This window comes from Chelmon rostratus, chromosome 12 (assembly GCF_017976325.1).
Source record: "Chelmon rostratus isolate fCheRos1 chromosome 12, fCheRos1.pri, whole genome shotgun sequence".
NCBI lineage: Eukaryota > Metazoa > Chordata > Actinopteri > Chaetodontiformes > Chaetodontidae > Chelmon > Chelmon rostratus.
This window is the reverse complement of record NC_055669.1, coordinates 10,802,188-10,827,327: the sequence shown is the minus strand read 5'-3', so window position 1 is coordinate 10,827,327 and position 25,140 is coordinate 10,802,188. Positions and strand designations below refer to the sequence as shown.

The following is a 25,140-nucleotide window of genomic DNA, read 5'->3' as shown; positions in this document are numbered from 1 at the left end:
TTTTTCTGCATGCCTCAAAGAATTACATTGTGTTTTACTGATAAAACTAAACATGCACTTCTAAATATAGCCAATTGTACTGTTTTATAATTGGCCCATCAAAATAATGGATATTTTTGAGTTAAACTGCTGTGTGTGTGTGTGTGTGTGTGTCTGTGTTTGTTTTGTCTACAGGTATTCTGTGAGGTAGAGATGAAGAGGATGTGTCTGTCGCAGGCCAATGCTGATCTGGCTGAGGCTGCTGAGAAACTAGAGGCCATCAGGAAGAAGCTCGCTGTAAGTCTGATTAGACCATGGTGACTACAAATTGCAAACCCTTACATTTTCAGAATGTGCCTGTCACACATGGCTGCTCTTTTTTCGTAGGTGCTATTGGCTCTGAATAATTTTACTAATTTTGCCGTACTATATTAATTGCCTGGTTGTATACAGATTGCACATGGAGTTAAAATAATTTTCAAACGTTTCTATGACATATTTTATTATGATGATCCTCTGCCCCTCTCTCTCAGGAGTTGGACAGCAGCCTGGAAACTCTGACAACAGCATTTGAGAAAGCCACATCAGAGAAACTACGCTTTCAAGAAGAGGTCAACCGCACCAACAAGACAATAGAACTTGCCAATCGGCTGGTCAAAGGACTGGAGGTGGGCTTCTTAAAGCTGACTTCAGACATTTTGCATTAGTGCAATATGTTGTAAACTGTACACATTTTTTAAACATTACCCACAGTGTGGAAGTATTTTGGGAATAATACCCAAGTGTCTCCCTGTATACTGTGTGTGCATGTTTCAGAGTGAGAATGTGCGCTGGGCTCACTCAGTGGCTCAGTACCATGAACAGGAGGAAACCCTCAGCGGGGACGTCCTCCTGACGGCAGCCTTCATCTCCTATGCCGGCTCCTTCTCCAAGAAGTACAGGAGAGAGCTGCTGGACAACCTCTGGATGCCCTTCCTGCGCAGCCAGAAGGTCACAGTCTTACACAAACTTAGAAAATTCCCAGAATTATTCTATAATGAAAAAATATTTTCCCAAAGTATTAGGTATTCTCTACATTTGTATGTCACTCTTTCCTTCTTTTTCCCCTCTATCATTACCCCCAGCTGCGTCAGATTGTGTTTAGATTTCCATGTTGACATCTCTTCTTATTTTGCTAATTTCTCCTTATCATCTCTCCGTCAGACGCCCATCCCCATGACAGAGGGCTTAGATCCAGTGTTGATGCTGACTGATGATGCAATGGTGGCCCAGTGGAACAATGAAGGCTTACCAGGAGACAAAATGTCAACTCAGAATGCGACCATCCTCACTAACTGTGAGCTGTGGCATTAAATATACTATATCATATCACCGAATGAGTGATGGCAGGCAATGTGCTCAGTAATAATCCAATCTTCATGTGTGGGCCATGTGTGTATTGCTTCAGGTGAGCGTTGGCCTCTCCTCATTGACCCTCAGCTGCAAGGCATCAAATGGATCAAGAGTCGATATGGCAGCAGCCTCAAGGTTGTCAGTCTAGGCCAGAGAGGGTAAGTGGAGACATAATAGCTTTCATTACAGACCTGCTCTGGACCTGAAATGCTGCTATGTGTCTGATGAATTTGTGTATGAATGCACACACTAAAGACACATTCTGCCTTTTTCTGCCGTCCCAGTCATCTCTCTCCCACATTCAGCCACTCCCTCCTGCCCCTGCAATAACCCCTTTCCCTGCAGTCCCAGTCACCTGATCTTCATCACAAAGCGACTCACCTGTTTCCACTCTTCCTCATTAGTCCTGCAGGAGTGTTTGGTTATGTACCAGTGACCACCGTAGCGCATTCTGATGCTTCAGTCCCTCAATAAAAGTGCAAGAGTCACCGTATATTTATGTGTAAACTTAAAGTCCCGTTAACAAGGTTAGCACCACTACTGTTTTAGCCATGTCTGCTATTGCACAAAATCTATGTCTATGTTTCAACACTGCAAGCAGAGTTTCTACATATGTCTGTTTTCAGTTACCTAAAACTGTGTTCATGTTCAGGCGAAAGGCAAAAATGCAGAGAAAAAGCTACTATTTGGAAAATACCCATGTATATGTGGGCTAGCCGTTAGTCAGCCCATTCCCACTCATGCTCTGCCAATTCTTAGTTGCTTTCTGCTGTCTGTCTGCCAGCTGTATATCTGCCTGCCTGCCTGCCTGCCTACCACTCTGCCTGTCTGTCCACCTGAATCTGCCTGTAAGCTGCTCTGTATCATCCATAAATCACTGAGGTCATCCTGCTGCCTCCTCTGTCTTCGTTTGGCTCCTGTCCCTGTTGCCCTGCCTAACCAGCCTTGACACAAATCTGTTGGGAAAGCTATAACTGTAAAGCATTCTAACATAGCACAGGCCTGCTACCACCAACTGTGTCTGTTACTCTGTAAATGAGCTTTAATTTTCATCTAATGTTAAATGTTGTTCCAGCTATGTAGATGTGATAGAACAGGCTGTAGTGGCAGGGGATACTGTCCTCATAGAGAACCTTGAGGAGACCATCGACCCTGTTATTGACCCTCTGCTGGGACGACATACCATCAAGAAGGGCAGGTAACACAAGAGAAATTCATGTGTACTGTACACAGAAAACCACCAATACTTCCTGTTGGTTTTCTGCCCTCTCATGCTTTATGCTTCCTTCCTCTTTACCACACTCTCACAGTTGTATAAAAGTGGGGGACAAGGAGTGCTTCTTCCACCCGAGCTTCAGACTCATCCTGCACACCAAGTTGGCCAATCCTCACTACAAGCCAGAGATTCAAGCCCAGACGACCCTCATCAATTTTACTGTGACCAGGGATGGTCTGGAGGATCAGCTTCTGGCCCAGGTGGTGAATCAGGAAAGACCTGACCTTGAGCACCTTAAGGTGAGATAAATAAGTTATTAGGAGTTTCCCGCCATGATATGGCAAATTGGTGTTGGTCCATTGTTAATCTGTTGTTCCCTTGTTACTATATATTGTATTATAATAAAATGTAGGCTTTGGTTTGGTTCGCGTTCTTTCCATTGAAATATTTCATTAAATCCAACAGTGCTGATAATGTTTTTGCTGTGTATGTAAACTCCCTGCAGAGTGAACTGACCAAACAGCAGAATATGTTCAAGATTGAGCTGAAGCTTCTGGAGGACGAGCTACTGACCAGGCTGTCTGCTGCAGAGAGTAACTTCCTTGGTGACAACGTGCTGGTGGAGAAGCTGGAGACCACCAAGCACACTGCTGCTGAGATTGAAATGAAGGTAATGGAGTGAATGTGGGTGTACAGTTGTTGTGAGTTCACTAGTTTTGCGTCTTTCATACTCTCTACAAATTTCGTCCATACTTCCTCCAATGCTCCAACTTTACTCCTTCCATCTCTTCTCCTCTCTAATCCCTCCCTCCTTCCTTCTCAGGTCCTGGAAGCTAAAGTTAATGAGGTGAAGATAAACGAAGCCAGAGAGCACTATCGTCCTGTTGCTGTCAGAGCGTCTCTGCTCTACTTTATCATGAACGATCTCAACAAGATCAACCCCATGTACCAGTTCAGCCTCAAGGTAAAGCGTTAACAGCAGACTGACAGGCTCTGTACTGACAGATTGAATTAGAAAGAAGCAGACATACACATATCGACTCAATGTTAAAACATGTTTAAACGTGTCCCTCTGGTTTAAATACTAGAGGACCTGATGAAGATCATGTGGTAAACTCTGGATAACCTAAGATGAAAAGTACATAAATTCATGTGAAATCTGTGATGTGACATTTATTCAGTGATCCTGATCAACTACCTAATAAACTGGAAGTTCCTCCCTCTTGTTCTCAGGCCTTTAATGTGGTTTTCCACAATGCAGTGTCGATGGCAGAGGCCTCAGAAGATGTGAATTGCAGAGTTAACACTCTCATAGACTGTGTTACCTACTCCACCTTCAACTACATCAGCAGGGGGTTATTTGAGCGAGACAAGCTCACCTTTACTGCACAGCTAGCCTTCCAGGTGTGTATGTGTCTGAGTCAGTGTTTGAGAGACAGTGTGTTTCCACCCTGACTGTGTTCTTGCTCTTTTAGTTACTCCTGATGAGTAAGGAGATAGATGTGCGGGAGCTGGACTTCCTGCTGCGTTTTAACATCGAGCACAGCTATGTCAGCCCCCTCGACTTTCTTTCCAACTCAGCGTGGAGCGCCATCAAGGTGCATGCACACACGCATCCACTCAAGAGTTTATTTATTTAATTATTTTGCTGACTCACATTCTTAAATGATATTGTCAAGCACCACCTGCTGCCCCTTGCCTTTGCCTAGGTGATGAGTTTCACTGATGAGTTTCGTGGTCTTGATCGGGACATTGAAGGCTCTCCGAAGCGCTGGAAGAAGTTGGTCGAGTCAGAGTGTCCAGAAAAAGAGAAGTTTCCTCAGGAGTGGAAAGGGAAAAGCTCCCTGCAGAAACTCATCATGATGAGAGCCCTGAGACCTGACCGCATGACGTATGCTCTCAGGTGAGGAGGGTTTTCTTGTGTTCTTTTATTCATTGGCTCTACCTCTTTCCCTCAGAATGTATTTGCATGTCGCTGGTCCTTTTGGATTATGCACTCCCCTATCACTTTTTTGCTAATCCAGACCTTTTCTGTTCTTCCTGTTGCCATACTGTAGGAACTTTGTGGAGGAGAAGCTTGGGGTGAAGTATACTGAGGGCAGAAAGACTGAATTTGCAAAGTCCTTCAGAGAAAGTGGTCCAGCCTCGCCTGTGTTCTTCATCCTCTCCCCCGGAGTGGACCCACTTAAAGATGTGGAATCACTGGGTACTGTGAAGAGAGTAGCTGTAAACATGCACAGACTGCATACACTCACACACACATACATACTCAGGTACTCTCACTGTTTTGAGTGTCCCTGGTCTTTTAGAAATAGCTCCAAAACTATATATTACAATGTCATAGTGACAATAGAGTGATCATGTTGCAATTGAATGCAGAGAAAACAAAAACAAAATTTAGGAAGAGAGAGGCAGAAATAACTTCTTTGAAACTGTTGATAACAATGATTATTGAGAATAAAGGCTGTATTTCTGTAGCAGTATGATCACATGAAGATTTTTAAGAAGGAGGAGTTTTAGTGTACATCACCATATAGAAAGACTTAAATTCAACCCTGTTGTCCTCAGGAAGGAAGATGGGTTTCACTATCGATCTTGGGAAGCTTCACAACGTGTCCTTGGGCCAGGGCCAGGAAGCTGTGGCTGAGGTTGCCATGGAAAAGGCTGCCAAGGAGGGTCACTGGGTTATATTGCAGGTCTGATTGATAGAGAGATGGGTTTACTCTGAGTGTTTGAATAAATAGAACTCATGTTTTGTTAGAGGATAGAAAATCTTGACTGAATAGTAATTGAGAATAAATGTAGTTTCTGTAATTAGATTTAAACTTTAAAATAGTTTGTAAATTATGAATAAGAATGTTTTTCTCTGAACACTGTATTAACTTTGCTTCTCTGAATACTGAGAGTTTGATTTTGTGTTTTCATCCACCTTCCTGTAGAACATCCACCTGGTTGGTCGCTGGCTGGGTTCCCTTGAAAAGCTCCTGGAGCGCTGCTGTGAAGGCAGTCATCCAGACTACAGAGTTTTTATGAGCGCTGAGCCGGCACCAACACCCCAGGAACACATTATCCCTCAGGTAGAAATGCACTGCTCATGCAGGAAGGTCATGTGATCAATGTTGACACCAGTTCATTGTACAGCTGCTGCAGTGTATGTTGCAGTTTCTCACTTTGGTAGATAGATAGATATATAGAGAGATAGATACTTCATTAACCTCCAAAGAGAAATTTACAGTTGGTATGTGGAGGCATTAAATACAAATTTGAATCTCTTGATCTTACATGTTTTCCTCAGGGCATTTTGGAAAACGCGATCAAGATCACCAATGAACCTCCTACAGGCATGCTCGCCAATTTGCATGCTGCTCTGGATAACTTTGACCAGGTGAGAGACTGTCTGCTTTATGCAAGTCATGCATATTTGTTTATTTATTTATTAATTAATTGATTGGCCTCTCTCTAGGACATCCTGGACCAGTGCAGCCGTGAGCAGGAGTTTAAGACCATCCTCTTCTCTCTGTGTTACTTCCATGCCTGTGTGGCAGAGAGGAGGAAGTTTGGACCCCAAGGTTGGAACAGAAAGTACCCCTTCAATACCGGAGACCTGACAATATCAGTTAATGTCCTCTACAACTACCTGGAGGCTAATGCACAGGTAGGATGTGTTACTGGTGTTATGAGTGGGGGAGATGGTGCATAACAGGATGATGAGGATAAGAAAGGTGATGATTGTATTGGCAGTGATTTTCATAATGATTATGATGATGAAGGTGCCATGGGAGGACCTAAGGTATCTGTTTGGGGAGATCATGTATGGAGGTCACATCACTGACGACTGGGACAGACGGCTCTGCAGAACATACCTGGAAGAATACATGCAGCCCAACCAGGTTTGTTCATGAGCCTGAAAATACAAAGCGAGAAAATGTGAATGTAATCCTCCCTAGTCTTTATGATAGAGATTGAGTGTTGGCATGCTTGCCTATGTTGTAGCACAAGAGGACCAAATGTGAACTGGCTTTGGTGCAGACCAAACATGGCTGCCGGATTTAACTGTGTTTTTGGAGTGCAGACTTGGGACATTTTTGACTGAGAATCAGCTCCAGTTAGCAGTAGTTTGGCTAGTTTTGGGCCAGAGACTTCACATGCAAGCTAAAGAGTGTCTGGCAACCATATGTGCCAGATTTAGGCCAAGAAATTTTGGCTACCTGGGTTTGGATAATTTCATGTTTTGTACTGTTAGGGATCTGAAGCTAAAAATGTGTTGTTTTTGTCCTAGTTTGACCGGAAGCTTGCTTTGGCTCCTGGTTTTGTTGTCCCCTCCAACCTGGACTACCAGGTAACTAGAGATGGGTATTTGAGGAAACACACCTTGAAACAGTTTAACTTTCATTGTCAGATCTTTCAAACATAAACTGGTCTGAACAGAAGTGTAACTGCACCTGATGTGTCTTTTTGTGGATGTAAGTACCTGTTTATCCTTGGACAAATAACGGTTGAAATTCAGTTCCCACAAGGGAAGTTCATAATCTAACTATGTCCGACTGTAAAACACTTAGAATAAAAGAAACCAGATGACTTACAGTGTAGTTTTTATAAATACATGATAATAACAAATGATGACTTTCACCATTTTCTCTCCCTACATCTCCAGGGCTACCATGATTTCATAGATGAGATGCTGCCCCACGAGAGCCCAGTGCATTATGGGTTGCACCCAAATGCAGAAATTGAGTTCTTGACAGTAACATCCGATAACCTTTTCCACACTCTGCTGGAGCTGCAGTCTCCTGATGCTGTGATGGGGGAGGGAGCCACACAAACCCTGGAGGAGAAGGTAGCTACACCTACATGTTCAACTAATTCTCAATGAGAGTTTTTGTTTGTTTTTTGACAGGAATTAAAATACATTATATTGATATAGTGACTGACACTTCTCTACCAGTCAGATCTTTCAGTTACTCACAATGGCAGCAGTTTTACATTACTCTAATAATTCTAATAATTACTGACTCCACCCTTCGGTAGGTGAAAACAATTTTAGATGAGGTGCTGGAGAAGCTACCAGAGGAGTACAACATGTCTGACATCACCTCTAAGACAGCTGAGCGGTCCCCGTACATCCTGGTCTGCTTCCAGGAGTGCGAGCGCATGAACACGCTCATCTCTGAGATAAGGCGCTCACTCAAGGAGCTTGACCTGGGACTCAAGGTGTGTTTTTACCTTTGTGTGCGTTTTCTCTAGAATGTAGGGATGCACGATAACTGTTTTTTAAAACCGATAACCGATAACTTTCAGCTCCTAAAGGCCGATACCGATAACCGATAACCGATAACACACACATATACCCAACATCATGACATCAATACCACGAACAAAACCAAAAACAGTTTTGACTCTTTAAATGAAGAGATATTTATTTTTCCAATGAAAAACTATTGGTAAGCCTCTCAAACATGTTCTTAAAGCTATCAAACAAACCTATTTGATATCTCACATCAATTTAAATAAGGTGCATTACTTACTGATATAAAAAATAAAGGCCCCTTGAAATGATGCAAATACATGCATCAGGATTACAAACTGAAAAAGTGTATTCCAGAAGTTTACAAAAAAATAAATATACATAGAAAATTAATGCACTGGCACAAGTTAGATTCAAACATTTCTATTTAAACAAACTGAAAAAGTGCATTCCTCAATGACAACAAAAATAATGCACAGTGCATATTGTACTGACAGAAGTTAGAAGACAGCGCTCTTAAATACTTAATTCTGATTGGTCAATCGCGTGTTCCAAACAGTCAGACTAAAGGGGCAATCCCTTAATGTACCAAGCTCAATAACAAATCGCCTGCTGATTTGAGTGGCATAATATGGAGCATTTTCCGTACATTATTTTTAATTTGTTTGGAGAGGACCAAACACTTGGCTGGAGAATGATGTCCCCAGCAAAAAAGACGAGAAAAGTAAAGAACAACGCTGGACCGACAGCAGGAGCGATATTAAGACACAAAAGACTTGAGGACGCAGAGATTGACCAGATTGAAGCCGACAGACACGAAAAAAACACCAAGAGAAACACGATCGGTCTGCTAAAAGACTGCTGAGTGGAGACAAAACTGGAGACAGATTTTTTAATGTCTGACGCTGAAAGCAGAAATCAGCTGATGCAGGACTTTTATTCATCAGTCCGAAAAAACAGCGGTAAACCAAACTCTGTCTCCAGCTACGTCTCTCTCGGGTCTGGGATATCCCATCACTTCTCCACATTTGACATGATTTCGCTGAACATCTGTAAAGAAATAAGTTTTCCTACCTGCCGGCCTGCGCACAGTGAGAGGCGGTTGCTACGCAACGTACGTGTTTACTTTCAGAGCCGCTTCGCAGTGAGAGCGTTGACAGGCGAGAGTAGACTCATTTTAAATCAATAAAATATGTTTTAATCAGTATTTTGTGTCACACTATTGAATGCTTTAGTAGTAAGCCGCGTTCTAAGCGGGATAACATATAGTGAGCAGTTTCCTACGGAGAAGCGTCGCGTCAGGCTTCTATGTCATCCTGAAGGAAGATACATGATCCCTTACTTAGACTTATCTATGTAAACAAACTGAAGAAGGGCAGTCCATAGTAAGTCAAGCACCATCACGTCCATGATTAAATCTTCAATAACCTTAGCCCGTGGGTCATCTTTGGCAAATTTCTTGGACTTTTCGAAAGCCTCGCCGACGCGTAAGTCCCGGTGCTTCTTTGCGGCTGCCTTGCTAACGTTAGCGTCTTTAGCACGCCGGCCGTCCTCATACGCTTTCCAAACTCCGTCAAAGCGGTGGTTATGTTTCAGGTGACTGATCAGGTATTAAAGCTCGTGCAATTTCTCGCTCCTAGTGGAACTCCCTTGGATCATTTGTTACGAATAACCAGCGAACAATCTTCTTCGGAAACTTTGAAGAAGTCTGAATTCTGTTTTCATAAGCACGCTGTGCCGCATGCTGCATTCAAGGTGTAACGTACATTCCCCAGTTCCCTCGTTTGCCAGTCGTTCTTTTGGCCTATTTAAGTTCATGTTTCTATTTTTTGTGTGTAACATGTGAAAAAATACTGCGAATATTAATTCAAGTCAGCAACTAGCAAAATTATGACCGAGTTAACAAGTTGTTTTCTGGCATGAGGGGGTATTCTTGATTTTTCCAAGTGAGAAAGAGTTTTTCTGATTATGCCAACGTCACTTGAACGCAGCATTCACTGCAGGCCATTCGGGTCTCATAGTGGGAGCGAGGCACTGCCGTGCTGACAAAAACACATATGTTATCGGGGCTATTCGTGATGATATCGGACTTATCGGAATGACGTCATAATTTCTTGTTATCGGCCCGATAATTATCATGCATGCCCACAAACGATGATTTTAATATCTCAGAATGATATAATTAGAAATGACCATCACAGTGACATCACACAGTGACATCAAACTGTGACATCACACACTGTGACATCACACAGTGACATCACACAGTGACATCACAGTGTGACATCACACAGTGACATCACAGTGTGACATCACAGTGTGACATCAGAGATCACACAGTGACATCACACAGTGACATCACACAGTGACATCACTGACATCACACACGTCACACTGTGACGTCACGCTGTGACATGACACACTGACATCACACGGTGACATCACACACTGACATCACACACACTGACATCACACTGTGACAGCTGGCCAAAACAACAACAAACGGCTGCGCGTCCACGAGTAAACGGCAACTGGTGGTGTTCTTGTGGACAATGTTCATCGATGACAACAGAGGAGGAATGCCTCTGTTGCTCAGAGTGGGACTCGCGGCCAGAAGATACGCATTTGTTGTTGTTTGGCCAGCTGTTCCTCTCTCTGCCTCCGCATCCTCCTTTCAACGAGCTCCTCGTCCGTGTACTCCGGCTCAAAACGGTAAACAAAGTCATTGTCCACCACCTCAGAGTCGGAAAAATATTCATCCATTTTGTGAAAAATAACAGTCGCAAACTACAGCTAAACTAGCCGACCGCCGCAGAGTTACGTGTTTACTTTCAGAGCCGCTGCGCAGTGAGAGCGGCGACAGGCAAGAGTAGACTCATTTTAAATCAATAAAATGTGTTTTAATCACTATTTTGTGTCACACTATTGAATGCTTTAGTAATAAGCCGTTAATCCCTTACTTAGACTTATCTATGTAAACAAACTGAAGAAGGGCAGTCCATAGTAAGTCAAGCAGCATCACGTCCATGATTAAATCCACAATAACCTTAGCCCGTGGGTCATCTTTGGCAAATTTCTTGGACTTTTCGAAAGCCTCGCCGACGCGTAAGTCCCGGTGGCTTCCGGTGCGGCTGGCTTGCTAACGTTAGCGTCCTCATACGCTTTCCAAACTCCGTCAAAGCGGTGGTTATGTTTCCGGTGACTGATCGGGTATTAAAGCTTGTGCCATTTCTCGCTCCTAGTGGAACTCGCTTGGAACATTTGTTATGAATAACCAGCAAACAATCTTCTTCGGAAACTTCAACAGAAGTCTGAAGTCTGTTTTCATAAGCACGCTGTGCCGCATGCTGCATTCAAGGTGTAACGTACTACGGACTTATCGGAATGACATCATAATTTCCTGTTATCGGCCCGATAACTATCGGCCCAATAATTATCGTGCATCCCTACTAGAATGTCAAATTAATGATTGTAATTGTGACAATTAGCACTGTATTCATAGCGATGTAACAGTTAAATACGTCTGTCAAAGGGTGAACTGGCCATCTCTTCTGAGATGGAGAAGCTGCAGACGGCCTTGTTCTTTGACAACGTCCCCGACACCTGGACCAAGCTGGCCTACCCCTCCACCTACAGCCTCGCTATATGGTGTGTGTGTGTGTGTGTGTGTGTGTGTGTGTGTGTGTGTGTGTGTTTGATCGTGTGTGTATCTGTTGTGTTTCCAAAAATGTGGGGAATACATTTTAGAAATCAAGTTTTTGTCTTGCTTTTTGTGTGATCTACTGTATGTAGTTGCAGTAAATGTAGTTAGTGTGTTATTACACATTGCCTGCAAAAAAATAGAATTAGCTGTTTGAGATACTGTACTGTTATACATTACATACAGATTAATCCATCTGCAGTAGCTATAATAATTCATGTTATTTTTGTGTCCAGAAGACTGACAATATCTTTAGATCTTTGTCGCTCTCTCTTGCCGTGTTTGTGTGTGTGTCAGGTATAATGATGTGTTGCAGCGTTGTAAAGAGCTAGACAGCTGGACTCAGGACCTGTCTCTGCCTAGCGTTGTCTGGCTGTCTGGACTTTTCAACCCACAGTCCTTCCTCACTGGTAACACAAATTCGTGCATACAGATAACTTGAGTGAAATATTTTCCAGACTCTCCCCTCATTTCTTTTTCTGTTGCGTCATCCCTTGTCTACTCTGGCTTTGCAGCAGTGATGCAGTCTCTGGCGCGCAAGAATGAGTGGCCCCTCGATAAAGTGAACCTGACAGTGGATGTGACCAAGAAGTTTAAGGAAGAGTTCAACCAACCCGCCAGGGAGGGTGCATACGTATATGGACTTTATATGGAAGGTAATGACAAACAACTCCATTTTGTTATTTTAGTTTCTGTTACTGATCCTTGAGCGAGAAACTTATGTAAGTTTAAGGAAAGTTAGTCAGTAGTGTTCGAATGTCCTTGTTTTACAGAAGGTAATTCCATTTTCTCTCTCCTCTTCACCTTTGTCCTTCTGCAGGTGCAAGGTGGGACACTCAGGCTGGGGTGATCACTGAGGCCCGTCTAAAGGAACTGACCCCAGCTATGCCCGTTATCTCAGTCCGAGCTGTGCCCAATGACCGCCACGAGACCAGGAACATCTATGAGTGTCCGCTGTACAAGACCAAGATCAGAGGAACCACATATGTATGGACTTTCAGCCTTAAAACCAGGGAGAGGCCTGCCAAGTGGGTGCTGGCAGGAGTGGCTCTGCTGCTCAGTGTGTAAGAGGGAGTTGTTTCATTCCTTCCTGACTGCTGGCAGCAGTTAACAAAGTGAATATGTCTCCTTGCGAAGACACGTGGACCACATGGTAGCCTTCATCCGGCCTCTTGCTGTTAGCCTCGGTTTCTTGTAGACCCTTGTTTGGGTTGTGTTTTTCACTTGCAGATCAAAGGAAGGTAAACACATGCTGTGTTGTTTGGTGTTTGTTATCCCTCATGTGACTGTATGGCTCTGTTTTTCCAAAGCAATATAATAATGGACGGTACGTTGTGAATAATACACTTCAACAGTAAAAGTCTTTATAGCAGTTTTACAAGACTTAAGGATTATTTGTGACAATTCGCCATGTTTATTGTAATGAGTTAATCACGGAGACTTATCGTCAGTAAAGACATGGGAGCTGATGTGGAATTTGAGGGCTACAAGCAACTTTGAGAGAAGTTGCCATGTTAATGAATAATGGCATGAATAACGACTTCAGCTGTAAAATAGAAAGAATGTCAACAACAATAGAAAATATCATGGACTGTGTTACTGTAGTAGTATATATGGAGAAATCTAAAAATAATAAGCTGTGAATAGGAAACTTCAGGATCCCATCTTGACACATTTAATCACAAGATGGTTGATATGTGTGATAAGATGAATGATGGAAAGATGGTCTTTGTATGTGGGGATTTTAACGTAGATTTGTTAAACCCAAATAACATAAAGAATCGAGACTTTACGGACACAAAGTACAGTGTCAGTCTATTTCACACTGTCAGAAAACCAACCAGCATAACCATTGACAGTGCTAGTAGAGTAGTGAGTGGACTGCTTCTCAATGATGTAAGTCACCTTCCTATTTTTGCAACCTTACAGAATAAGTTTAATGATAATATTAAATTATATAATAATATTATATAAGCTGGTCTTAAAATACAGAACAAAGGAAACAGAAAAGTATGAGATTCAATCAGCATAGAAGTAATACATGGAAAGTGCTTAACAGCCTATTTAATTAGGGTTGAGGAAAATCAGATCATCCAAATTACTTTATTAAAAATAATCAACCAAATATAACCAAGAGATTGCCACTGAATTTAATGATTACTTTGTGAATGCTGGCTATGTTTCTTTACTCCAAACAGGCATATTTCATAACAAAATGAAAATGGCAAAGGTCATTCCAAACAATCTTGTTCCTATCAAGGGTTTTATCCCCCAGCCAGGCCATAAAACTGGAGGCATACCATCTTCCCCATTTAGATCTAAGCTGGATGAGAGGGACAATTTGCTGTGTTCAGTCTGGGATTGCAGCTGTACATTGAAGAAGCACAGAGCTTCAGGCGCTCAGAGCAGCTGTTAGGGTGCCATAGTGGAAAGAACAAGAGCCAGGCACTGTCTTAACAAGGCTTATGGAGTGATAGTAAACCTTACATATTTTCATTCACCTGGGAGGCGAAAGCAGGTGTTACTATCACTGATCTGTGTGGCGGCGTCCTGGACACTGCCTTGCACATTTCTGACCATCTATCACCTTAAGGTGGCCTCTGGGTCCATGCTAGTGTCGGTCATTCTGCCGCTGGCTTCTACAAGTTGGCCAGTAGGTGATTTTTGTTCCTTGTGACTCTGCTGGTCTCAGTCATTCACTTTGTTTACTGCTGAAAGGAGGTTTCAAAGGCAACTATGTTCTGTGGATTCCTGAATGACTGCCACACATGTGACTTTGGTTACATAAGATGACCACCTGTGCTAGCCGATATATATCCACTGGCAGTGATGCAGGAATTCACAGAACCATCGTTACCTTTGTTACCTCCGTTTAGGAGTTCAGAAGTTGAGAGGGATTTGATTTTAAGTGGTAGGTTCGGTGTGTCACCATGTGTTAAAAAGGGGCATCCTCCTCCATATACTGGAGGATGGAGGCTAACTCTAGAAGAGCAAAATCACAGGAATGGAATCAATTTCTTTTCTTTTTATTGAAAAATGATAAAATATACAGAAAGAAATGCCAAAAATTCACACACTAGATCACAGTTAGAACTGATGAAGTCTAAGCTTGTTTTGAACAAACCAAATCTATAAACTACAAGATTCTTGATAAGCAGGAAAAAGAAGTGCTGCCTCATTAGAGCGGCATTCAAGTGTGTTATTTTGTAACACTTGTACCTCTTACAGTATGTTATGCAGCAGTTTAATAGCACATTAAATTACACAGGTGAAGTCAGTCTGACAACATGACAAGACAACCTCTTATTGTCTCTTTGCTCCTTCCTACTTCACAGTACACATGGGCGTAGTATTCATCCATTCTATAAAAAAGAATTTAACAAAAGAAATGTGTGTCTGCCAGCTTTTTTTTTAACTGGAGATCCTAACGCACATACTGTAGCTCGCATGTGCTAACAAGTCAAAATCTTTCTAGTTTGGCCTCTGTGTGTATTTTCTATGTGTGTTTTCTGTGTGTGTGTGTGCTCCTGTGTGTTTTCTAGTCACTGTCAGGCCAGTCGAACTCCATCATGTCCATGGCTGCGGTCGCCATGTTGATCTTGGTTCCCTGCCGCACACTGCAGCTCTTCACAGAGTTCTGATTGGACGAAGACTGCATGCTCACCTGCACCCCTGAATGACCAATGACCCCTACTTCACCTCTAATCTTTTGGCTGATGGCCTCGCTGAGGTCACCTCGGACTCCCTGGACCACAACTCCCATGTCACTCCTGCGACCCCTGACCCCCACCTCACTCCTGATGCCGTGACCTACGACCTTCCTCACTCCCAGGTCACCCATATCCATCTCCATGTCCATGTCACCTAGTCTCTCCATTTCCCCCATCTCATTCATGTCTAAAGACAGCATGTCCCCCAAGCCCCCCAATCTCCCGTGCAGACCCTTAAACATGGTTGGGAGCCTCCCCCCTTCTATCCCCCCTTCCATCCCTCTTTCATCTAACCTGTCCCCCATCTTTTCTATCTCCCATCCTCCCTCTTTTTCTCTCTCCCCTTCCGCCTCTCCAAACCCACCTGAGTATCCACGGACTATGGTGGTCACCCTGCTCCTCTGCATTCCCCCTCTCTCCCTGTCCCCCTCCTCCCACGTCCTCTCCTCCCTCTCCACTACACCGCCAGGGAAGCTCCTGAGTGTCACCTGCACCCTTCCTCCCTCCATACTCCCACTGTCATCTCTCTCCCTCTGCCCCCAGTTTTTCTCCTCCAGGGTTCCCTCCTGTTCCTCGTCCTCATCCCCGAACCTGCCCTGCAACCCTCGGAGCATGGCATGCAGCCTCCCGCTGTCGAGCGAACCCATCCCCCTCTCCAGTACCGTACTGCTGCCCCTCTCCGTGTCTCCATTGCTGAGGGTGCGGAGGAGACAGCTGACGCCGGCGCTGCTGACGCCAGCACTGCTGATCCCTGTGCTGTTGGAGTCTTGAGAGTGCGAGCGGAAGAAAGAGCCAGAGGAACCGATGGACAGTGGTGTGAAGAACTGTCAGAGAGAGAGAAGGGAAGTAGAGGAGGACGGTCAAGATCATGAAAAGGTTTTTTTTAAATTTTGTTTTCAGCTGTTTGATGTCTGTTTTCAGATTTACTCCACTTCCACTTACTGGTGAGATGTTTGAGCGCTCCATGAGTAGGGAGGTCGGACTGGGAGTCATGTTGGACCTCTCCATCAGCCTCTCCTCCCACAGTCTGAGCCTCCTCTCCCTCTCCTCCAGCTCCTTCTCTTTGGAGTAAAGCTCTCTCTCCAGCTTCCGAAGGCGCTCCAGGGTCGACTCAATTTCACACCTATAGTATGTGCACACACAGACAGACTATCAAGTCACCTGCTGTGACTTTTTACGTGCAGATGTGGCCTAGTCTTAACAGCAACTTTACTGCCGTCGCCTTAGAACAAATGACAGACTCACTTCTAGAAAGCTACTCAGGACAAAGAAACTAGTAATGTCATGTAATTCCATACCACATACAAGCAGTATACACTATATACTATATACTAATAGTCAGTTTGCTATTTTTGCAGTTAATGATCAAGAAATCTGTGTACTTTTACATTTTGTACTGACAGGATATTATGCAGTACCTGCCCTGATTCATGCAAGCTGCCACATTCAATGCCACCACAAAATGTTTTTGTGAGCCACCTCACCACCATCCATAATTTGTTTGAATTTCTTTTGTGCATTGCATTGTGGGAAAAATACTGTACATCAAGAGCACACTCAACTCACATATTTTAGTATTCTTTTTTGAGTATGTATTCTCACTTTGCAGTATAAACACTTTAGCTACTGCTTGAATATTACTATGTACTATGAAACTAGATAAACATTAGTAAATGGAACTTCATTTATTTGGCTTCCAGAAAGCTGCAGCTTTGATACAACATTAAAAAAATATTCTAACATCAATACCAGCATATACTTTCATATAGCAGACTACTTGAGATATCATATTTACTTGACTGTTCCTGCAGAGGACAATACTTCTTAACAGTGTAGAATATGTGGCTGCAGTACTGTCTGCTACCACAAGAGATCACTGTGAAAGCTTGTGAGTGACTGTCCATGAACCTGCATTCACAAACACAATCAACTTTCGCAGCAACTAAATATAGACAGATCTGACGCACAGCCATACCTCCTCCTGTGTTCCTTCCATACTTCCCTGTTCATTCATCCCGCCCCTTCACCTCCCTCACTCCTCCTCTCTGCCTACCCTTCCCTTGTCCAACTTTTTCCACCCATACCCAAAACTTCACTCAGAATTGATTGCATCGCTGTACTCCTGCTAAATATGCACAGAATCTCGCACCCTCTCTCTGCTCCATCCCCCACCTCTCCCCCCATTCTCACCCCTGTCATCTGTCCAGTCTCGATACCCACTATCCTTGCCGTTTCTCTCTTGTTCAGTGTTTTAGAGTTCATTCAGTTCCTCCCTGAACCTCTCCTCTTCTTCAGCTCATACTTGATTTCTCCCCTACCTCTATCCCACTCTCCCCCACTGCTCCAGCCCCTCTGTCGTTCTCCCCGTGGAGGAGCGAGGGCAGAGTGGAGGAGTAGAGGAATCTCTTCCATGGACACTTTCCAGAGAGCTTATTATAGACTGAAGTGGAGCACAGGGTAACACGTTCAACTTCTCTCCTGAGCTTTAGAGTCCGCAGAGCTGTGCACGTATGTTTGTGTGTGTGTGTGTACATGCTGGCACGTGTGTGACTATGTTGAATGTGTGTGTGTGTGTGTGCATGCATATTGAGTTTTATTTGGAGTACAGTAAACCGCAGACTGCATTTGTCATTCTGACAAGAGACCAAGATATATATAATACACTTAGAAAATTAAACAAGATACCTCAATCTCAGACACAGTGCAGATACACTCTGTGTTTTCTTTTGGATGTCTACAAGACTGTATATGTGTGTGTGTACCTCCACTGGTCCTTGTTATGTAGGAAGGAGTTGCACTGGTCCGGTAGTCTGCTGTCGTTGGCCATGGTCTCCAGGGTTGCCAGCACCTGTTTGAACTGTGGACGCTCCTGTAGGTACATGCATGCACACGGGATAAAATTACCTGCTGTTTTTAATGTCTTTAGAAGTTTACAAGTGAGGCATAAAAAACATTTTACCAGATCAATAATTGTATCCCTTGTCCATTTGGCTTACCTTTGGGTCTGCTTGCCAACATTTCCTCATCAGCTCTGCAAAACTTGCTGGACAGCTGGTGGGGATGGTCAGCCTCTAGACACCCACAAACACATGCAAACACAAGCAGCAGAAGCCTTCACTTTTAACGGTAAAGTCATGTCAGACCACCTCAATTTTAAGGCTAATTAAACCCACCCAACCAAACCCAGCTGAAAATGTGGCTTTTCTCCACAACAATAAATATTCAAGACTGAATAAGCAACATGAAAGTTTAAACCAGACTCAGATCCATTCTGTTAGGCTGTACTTATTTGCTATGTTCACGATGATAATTTATTGTGTTAGCAGATGATGGCACTGCATGAAAAATCAGGGGATCACTAAAGTTACTGCAGTTCATCCCAAGGAGGAACATCACTGTTTGTACTAAATACAAAGGCAATCCATCCAATTAGTAAAAGTATTCCCAGAGGAGAAATCACAGCATCACCAAAGTCGTTGGGATTTATCATCTGGGCCCCATGAAAATCTAAAATTTCATGGAAATCCAACCAATGGATGCCAAGACAAATCATTAAAAGCCAAAAATGTCAACCCCATGGTAGCGCTAGAGTCCACTAGTTTGGCCAAAAACATTTTAAGGTATCATTTATTAAGAGTTTGACGCTCCTCCTCTCAGCTAATGTGCTTCATCAGGACTGTGTGGGTATGGTTTTTACAGATTTGATTGACAGTGGCCTGGAAGCACAAGTAAACAGCCCCACAGCTGTCAACTGATTCTGAATCAAATCCTGATTGGTTCTCAGAAGTAGGTGACATCAACACACAAACAATAAACTAGTGAGAGGAGCTAAGAAAAAAATTTGTTAGACATTACAGACCAAAAAGTCCTTAATGTACAATCTACACTCAAATGGGTAAATGTGAAAGTGTCCAAGTTCCTGTTTATCTGACTGTAAATATGTAAGCTGCAGGAACAACACTAAACCACACCAAGCCACTGAGATAATGTCCCTGCATAAAAGATCAACTGATCCCATCATCAAAGGTCTGAATGAGCCCAGACAGCTCCATAGTACAGCGCAGTAAATGGAAACAGTTTTCTCTGGGGATTAATCCTAAAATATCACCGACTCTGAGTGGAGAGAGGGCAAGTAAGAGGGTCAGGAAGAGAGGTATAGCAGTGGAGGGGAAAATCAGGGGGAGACTGGGAAAGAGAGAGAGTGAGTTATTTAGGGAGAGTATTTGGAGATTAGCCAACAGCTACGCAGGAATCATGTTCTCAGAGTTGTTTGTTAGGCCCCTGTGTTTGTGTGTGACTGTGGAGGGGGATTAAAGCATGTCAAAAACTGAAACACACACACTGTATGACCATCATTTCCCATCTCCCATAAACCTTTTGAATCAACCCTCTTATCACTGCAATCTTTACCCCCCCCCACCCCCCTTTTCCCCCTCTCTCTCTCTCTGTCTCTCTCGTAAAGGCTTTAGCTGGGAGGGGGGAGTCTGGCCCAGCTCCACTGCTGTGTATCCAGGCCTTACAAGAGCAGAGAACTGACATCAGGCCTAAAAATACCCAGCCTCAGCCTCACCAGCTCGCAGTGGAAACCATGAGAGCATCGCATTGTTCCTCCAGCCTCCTCAGACTCTGGTGGGTCTACATGCTGACAGTTCAGAAAGGTGTGCTCACATGTGTGTGTGTGCGTGCGTGCGTGTGTGTGCGTGGGTTACCTCTTGTTTCTCCACCACCAACCACGCAACCTGCAGCCCTTCAAAACCTTTGAAAGGAACTTCCCGAGTCAGCATCTCCCACAGCACCTGCCCACAGAGCAGACTGTGGTTCAGTTCAGACAGACATGATTTCTTTGACGTGCTGCTGGAAGCTCCAAATACTTCAGGGACACGTCTCCTGGATAGTTGTGGAGATATCTTAATATAAAGGCACCACTAAAGCAAACAAAAATACCCAACCCAGCGTGGCGGGGAGCTGTTTGGAATGAATTCACACTAGTGCCGATTCGATGGCTGATACCACACAGTACTTTTCTGATACTTTATTTGAGGAATATACTTTTTTTTCGCAGTTTAACAAAAGAATCAAACTTCTCAGATGTGAGTATTAATAAGTAATAAGTAAAGACTGCATATCTGAGGAAGCATTTAATTCCAGCTGTCACTACTTGATATTGACTCGAGGTTTGATTTCCTGGTCTGATATTTGCACAGTGCTGAGAACTCACCACGCCATAAGAGTAGGTGTCGCAGGTCTCGGAGACAGGCAGGCTCTGAATGACTTCAGGAGCCATCCAGGGAAAAGTGCCCACCACCGTCATGTGGGTGGTGTGGGACAGGAACTTAGACGCCCCAAAGTCACAAATCTGAAATCCCAACAGAGAGAGCGGTTAGGAAAACGCAGAGTGTCCCGTGTGCCTGAGCTGAATGAAGAGCGCTAATATGTGTCTGTCTGTAGATCACAAGGTCGCTGTCACAAACCTTCAGCACTCTGTCTGCTGTCATTACCACTGTAAGAGAGAGAGCAGAGACACCAGTCAAAGCTGAGTGATGTAAACAGACAAATGACGAAGACAACTCGTGTTTCAGTGTGCAGAAGAAAAGCAAGCACAGTTTGATGGGAAAAAATCTGAATGTTGTTTCAGGTCATGCGTTACCGTTCCGTGATTTGAGGTCTCTGTGAATGACTTTGACTGGAGCTTCTGCATGGAGGTAATGCATCCCTGCGAGGACATCAAGCATCAAGAGTTAGAAACTACAGCCTTTTAATGTTTATTCTGATCAGTTTTTTTGCGCCGATTTGGATGCAGTTTTAGTGTGAAATATTTTGGTTTGAACTCACTTTCAGGTTAACGTAGAAACCCACTGAATGAAGGTTAGAGACGGCGATTAAGAGGCAAATAAAAAGCTGTGTAAACCATTAACTCTGGTACATGATGACCAGAGTACGACACTAAACAAGACACCAGGACTGTATCAGGGCTCCAAACACTGAGTGGCTTGATATCAAAAGCTAAGTGATTTTTATTATTAGGATTATCCTCATTCCTTCAGGTGTACCTTTGGCTATCTGTATGGCCCACGTCATGATCTGCTCCATGTCCATCTCCTCACTCTGCTCACTGGAGAGGTACTCATACAGAGACCCTTCACTGGCATATTCTGTAGGAACACACACACACAGAGAAGTAATGGTCATCATAAGAAAATCGGGTGTGTATGGCTGCTCATTCTGTTCAATGTGACCATGTAACACCTGTTTGAGTTTCATCTTTAAAAACTGATTATAGCCTGGAGAGCAGAACATGCAAGGATCTGTCCTTTCAAATGGCTGCAAAATGCAGTTTACTGGGAACAAAGTCCACCTCCTGAACCAGTTCTCCCTTGTTCCTACTGTACTTTATTATCTTTAGTCAGCGCTGGGCTCTGTTAGACTCGGCCGCAGCGGGAATTGTTGCTGGAGAAGTCTGTAGTGGTGTGTCGGTGCTTTATCTTAACCATATGACCCCATCCAGGGTTACAACCACATCCAAACATGCTGGTCTCAGTTACAAATGTCCTGCCAGGAAACACAGCAAGAACCAGCGCTCCGAGTATACACCAATACTTCAAAACACACACATAAACACTTGTCTGCCATCGGAGCATGTGCTAATGTGTCTGTAAGTGGCACGTCTGGGATCAGATAGGCATTAATAAAGCTAATGCACACACATTGGCCTAGTTTTAAATCTGTCGTGACCCCAACCCCTTCATGCCTCACCTGAAACCCTGACTGACCTAATGTTATCTATATCATTAGGCTGCAACCCCACAGATAATAACACACGTCTTCATTTGTAGAGCACCTTTTCAAAAGATAACACTTATCTGAATGAAATTATGGAGTGAAATACTCCTACAGCCACATTTTTAAGTTTTATGTTCTAGTGAGGACATCTGAAAGGATACATGGATCTCTCACACACACTCTCTCTCTCATACACACACACACATGTGTGGGGTCTGACCTGTGACAATGCCATAGTTGGGAGATTCCAGCACGGCTCCATAAAACTGAATGATGTTCTTATGACTCAGGACACTAAGAATCTCAGCCTGGACGAGGAGACGAGAGAAGGAGAAACAGAGGGACATGAACAACAAGCCTCCTTCAGTTTTCCAATATCTGACATTGGCAAGGAAACGTGACCTTTAGGAAGATCCAGCGTAAATCATTCCTGAGAGACTGTAAACCGTAAAGAGTGTTTGACGTGTTATTGAAGTTTAAAGTTATTCTCGACTGTTTCTCCGGGATGCCTGGACTGAGGTCTGAAGCTCTTTCATACCGCAGGTTGAGTCTCCAAACCTTCCACACTGTGGTGACAAACATGCCATTAATCTGAACTGACAGATAGGTCATACCCTCTGAATATGTGGAATATGTGACTGTTGCCAAGCAACATAATAACGAACCATCAATTATGTGAAATCACACACAAAAAAAAACTGCGGTTTAACAAAATATTTTTTTATGGCAAAGATTGATTGATTGATTTTATCACTTTTCTTTCCATCATGTCCTCCACGTGTGAGCTTATCAGCGTGGACAAACATGAGTTTGAGCTCATGCAGTTTCACATTTGTGAAGTGCGTTTACTCAAGCGATATATTTAAGTACAATTGTGAGGTAGTTTTACTCCACTGCATGTTTTATCTGACAGCTTTAGTTGGTATAGCTGCAGTTCTTTTCCTTTTGATGCTTTAATTACATTTTGTCGCTAATGCATCTGCGCTTTCACTGCAGTGAAACATTTATTAGACTATTATTAGAGAGTAATTGTTACAGATCCGCACACTCGTCCACTGTGTGAATGCAACGTTCCTGCAACTCTGATTTTATGTTCGCAGGCTGATCCATTCCACAGCATCCACAAAGAGCAGCTCTCTCACCACCCATCAGTGTGTATTTACGCATGAGCCGCACGCGCACGCTTTTACGCACAGCTGGCCACCCTGCGCGCGTTTGCCGTTTGCGCGTGGGTGTGAGAAAGTGAGCGTGAGAGAAGTAAGAGAGAGGACAAATCTACCCCCCCCCCCCCCCCCCCCCCCCCCCCCCCCCGTATTGTGCATGCTTCACGTTACATTGTTTAAACCTGCTGCCACAACAATAACACCGTGCCCGATCACCCGCAGGTCACCCTAACCTGCAGCACTTTCCTGCCGCTGGACTGTGAGCCTGAGTAACGTGTGTGGATCACCATCACACTCGTGGAGAACTCCCCGGGCCTGAAGTGCAGCGCAGAAAGCCCCGAATGACCACACACCTCGCCTGGACACATAATGGGAGGAACGGGGGAGCGCTGCCATAAATGAAACGGCTCCATCCACAACGAGTGGGGGGAGGAGGAGGGGGGACAGGGAGAGGTATGTTTAAGATAAACACTTGTTCAACGGCAGACAACAGGGGGAGGAGGGGGGGAGTACAAGGAAGGGGGCTTTGGTTGTACGGGTCCAAAGGGAATCTGGGGGAATTACTGATTCATGTGTCACAGATGAGCCCATAACTTTTTAATGCTTTGGACCATAAAGTGATGTGTGTCTGCTGCACAGAGCACGACTGCTCTGCGTGCGTGCGTGCGTGCGTGTGTCTGTCTGTGTGTGTGCGCGTGCGTGTCCCCCTTACCTCTTTGTCAATCTTCAGGAGCTTCTTCACAGCCACTTCCTTGTCCTGGGAAATCCACAGGGCTCTGTAGACGCTCCCGAAGCTGCCTCCTCCACAGTTCTCATAGAAGAGCAGGTCCTCGTGCTTTATCTGCACAAACGACGAGCCAGGGGACGACATGGCATACTGACTCACGCGCACACAAACACGCGCGTACGCACACAACGCACAGCCCCGAGAGAGAAAAAAAAAAGCGCGCACGCTCAGCCACCGGCGCCGGCCGTCCGACTCAGCGCAGAGCGAGGGGAGGATGAGGAGTAAGGAGAGGCGGAGTGGATGTTGTCAGTCAGCAGAGCAGACTGTCAGAGAGAAGAGACCAGAAAGTGCTGGAAAGAGAGCGAGAGAGAGAGAGAAGTTTTCCCCCTGTGAGCAGGAGAAGCCCCCCCTGTCACTGCCAGACTAGGTGTTACATTGCCTGATAGTGGCGGTCCAGTGTAACTACAACACGAAGCCCACACACATGCACAGAGCCTGACCATGAAGGGGGGCTGAGTGTTTGAGTGTGTGGAAGTTATGGTTCGCAGTCAGTGTGTGTGTGTGTGTGTGTGCAGTCTGCCTGTAGCAGACACACTGTTCAAATATGGTCACTGGCATCCAGGGCATTCCTTCTTCCTGGATAACTGTGGCTATATAAAGATCTCCATACACCACACACACACACACACACACACACACACACAGATATACAGCTCTGGCCTATAGCGTGTCAGACATAATAAATCAGTTAGCAACAAGGTTGACTGCCACAGATACCTAAAGCCATCTTTCACACACACGGCGTCTAAATAAAACCCCCCACACACACACACCGGAGACGCCGGGCAGTGACTGTGTGTTACTCAGCCCGACAGGAATGACCCAGTGACACCATCAAGCAAGATAGACACGCTGACATCACTGAGTAGGGACAGGTGAGATCAGCTCGGGGAACTTAGGACACTTCTCGCTTGTTGACAGTAATCAAGCACGAGAGGAGACTTAGTCGTGATTCACTGGTTAAATAAAACGTGACTAAAAGTCTGAACGGGTGCTCCCAGAAGCTGCAGTGAATCACTGCACCCCGTAGTATGGAAGCGTTGACAATGAACAACAGTCAGCCAGTTACAGAGGAAATTAAGTAATTAATGAACTTTGTTGAGTGCAAAGGTGATGATTCAACCTACAGGTGGCTGCAGGTGAAAGGTCATGTGGTGACCTTAAATGG

At 44.3% G+C, this 25,140-nt stretch overlaps 2 protein-coding genes across 2 annotated transcripts in view; one reads left to right on the top strand and one right to left on the bottom strand.

Moving 5' to 3' along the window:
• dnah9l (dynein, axonemal, heavy polypeptide 9 like) overlaps positions 1 to 12,600 on the top strand; it is a 41,054-nt gene extending 28,454 nt beyond the window's left edge. Inside the window, exons 68-92 of the mRNA XM_041948958.1 lie at positions 175 to 276; positions 513 to 647; positions 796 to 969; positions 1,183 to 1,315; positions 1,427 to 1,529; positions 2,447 to 2,569; positions 2,682 to 2,886; positions 3,093 to 3,257; positions 3,411 to 3,551; positions 3,821 to 3,991; positions 4,063 to 4,185; positions 4,297 to 4,490; positions 4,645 to 4,793; positions 5,156 to 5,283; positions 5,527 to 5,664; positions 5,883 to 5,972; positions 6,051 to 6,242; positions 6,358 to 6,477; positions 6,867 to 6,926; positions 7,242 to 7,424; positions 7,616 to 7,798; positions 11,365 to 11,480; positions 11,830 to 11,942; positions 12,048 to 12,188; positions 12,353 to 12,600. Of these exons, the coding sequence (XP_041804892.1) occupies positions 175 to 276; positions 513 to 647; positions 796 to 969; positions 1,183 to 1,315; positions 1,427 to 1,529; positions 2,447 to 2,569; positions 2,682 to 2,886; positions 3,093 to 3,257; positions 3,411 to 3,551; positions 3,821 to 3,991; positions 4,063 to 4,185; positions 4,297 to 4,490; positions 4,645 to 4,793; positions 5,156 to 5,283; positions 5,527 to 5,664; positions 5,883 to 5,972; positions 6,051 to 6,242; positions 6,358 to 6,477; positions 6,867 to 6,926; positions 7,242 to 7,424; positions 7,616 to 7,798; positions 11,365 to 11,480; positions 11,830 to 11,942; positions 12,048 to 12,188; positions 12,353 to 12,600 (3,630 nt within the window). The remainder of the gene's footprint in view (positions 1 to 174; positions 277 to 512; positions 648 to 795; positions 970 to 1,182; positions 1,316 to 1,426; positions 1,530 to 2,446; positions 2,570 to 2,681; positions 2,887 to 3,092; positions 3,258 to 3,410; positions 3,552 to 3,820; positions 3,992 to 4,062; positions 4,186 to 4,296; positions 4,491 to 4,644; positions 4,794 to 5,155; positions 5,284 to 5,526; positions 5,665 to 5,882; positions 5,973 to 6,050; positions 6,243 to 6,357; positions 6,478 to 6,866; positions 6,927 to 7,241; positions 7,425 to 7,615; positions 7,799 to 11,364; positions 11,481 to 11,829; positions 11,943 to 12,047; positions 12,189 to 12,352) is intronic.
• Positions 12,601 to 14,612: 2,012 nt separating this feature from the next.
• Positions 14,613 to 24,077, bottom strand: LOC121614867 (mitogen-activated protein kinase kinase kinase 20-like). Its single transcript, XM_041948957.1, has 12 exons — positions 23,898 to 24,077; positions 22,243 to 22,330; positions 21,293 to 21,394; positions 20,890 to 20,955; positions 20,714 to 20,742; positions 20,461 to 20,598; positions 19,952 to 20,038; positions 18,239 to 18,313; positions 18,005 to 18,111; positions 16,185 to 16,365; positions 15,754 to 16,066; positions 14,613 to 15,606 (listed from the first exon to the last, which is right to left on the bottom strand). Exons 1-12 carry the CDS (start codon positions 24,054 to 24,056, stop codon positions 15,071 to 15,073), a joined length of 1,881 nt encoding a protein of 626 aa, XP_041804891.1. The 5' UTR covers positions 24,057 to 24,077; the 3' UTR covers positions 14,613 to 15,070.
• Positions 24,078 to 25,140: the final 1,063 nt, after the last annotated feature.

Bases quoted from the DNA above. Each gene is read 5' to 3' on its own strand.
- LOC121614867 (XM_041948957.1), bottom strand. From the start codon at position 24,056: ATGTCGTCCCCTGGCTCGTCGTTTGTGCAGATAAAGCACGAGGACCTG. The intron at 22,331-23,897 runs GTAAGGGGGACA...CTCCTCGTCCAG, and splicing joins TCCTGAAGATTGACAAAGAG to GCTGAGATTCTTAGTGTCCT. The intron at 20,956-21,292 runs GTACACCTGAAG...ATGTCCTCGCAG, and splicing joins GGCCATACAGATAGCCAAAG to GGATGCATTACCTCCATGCA.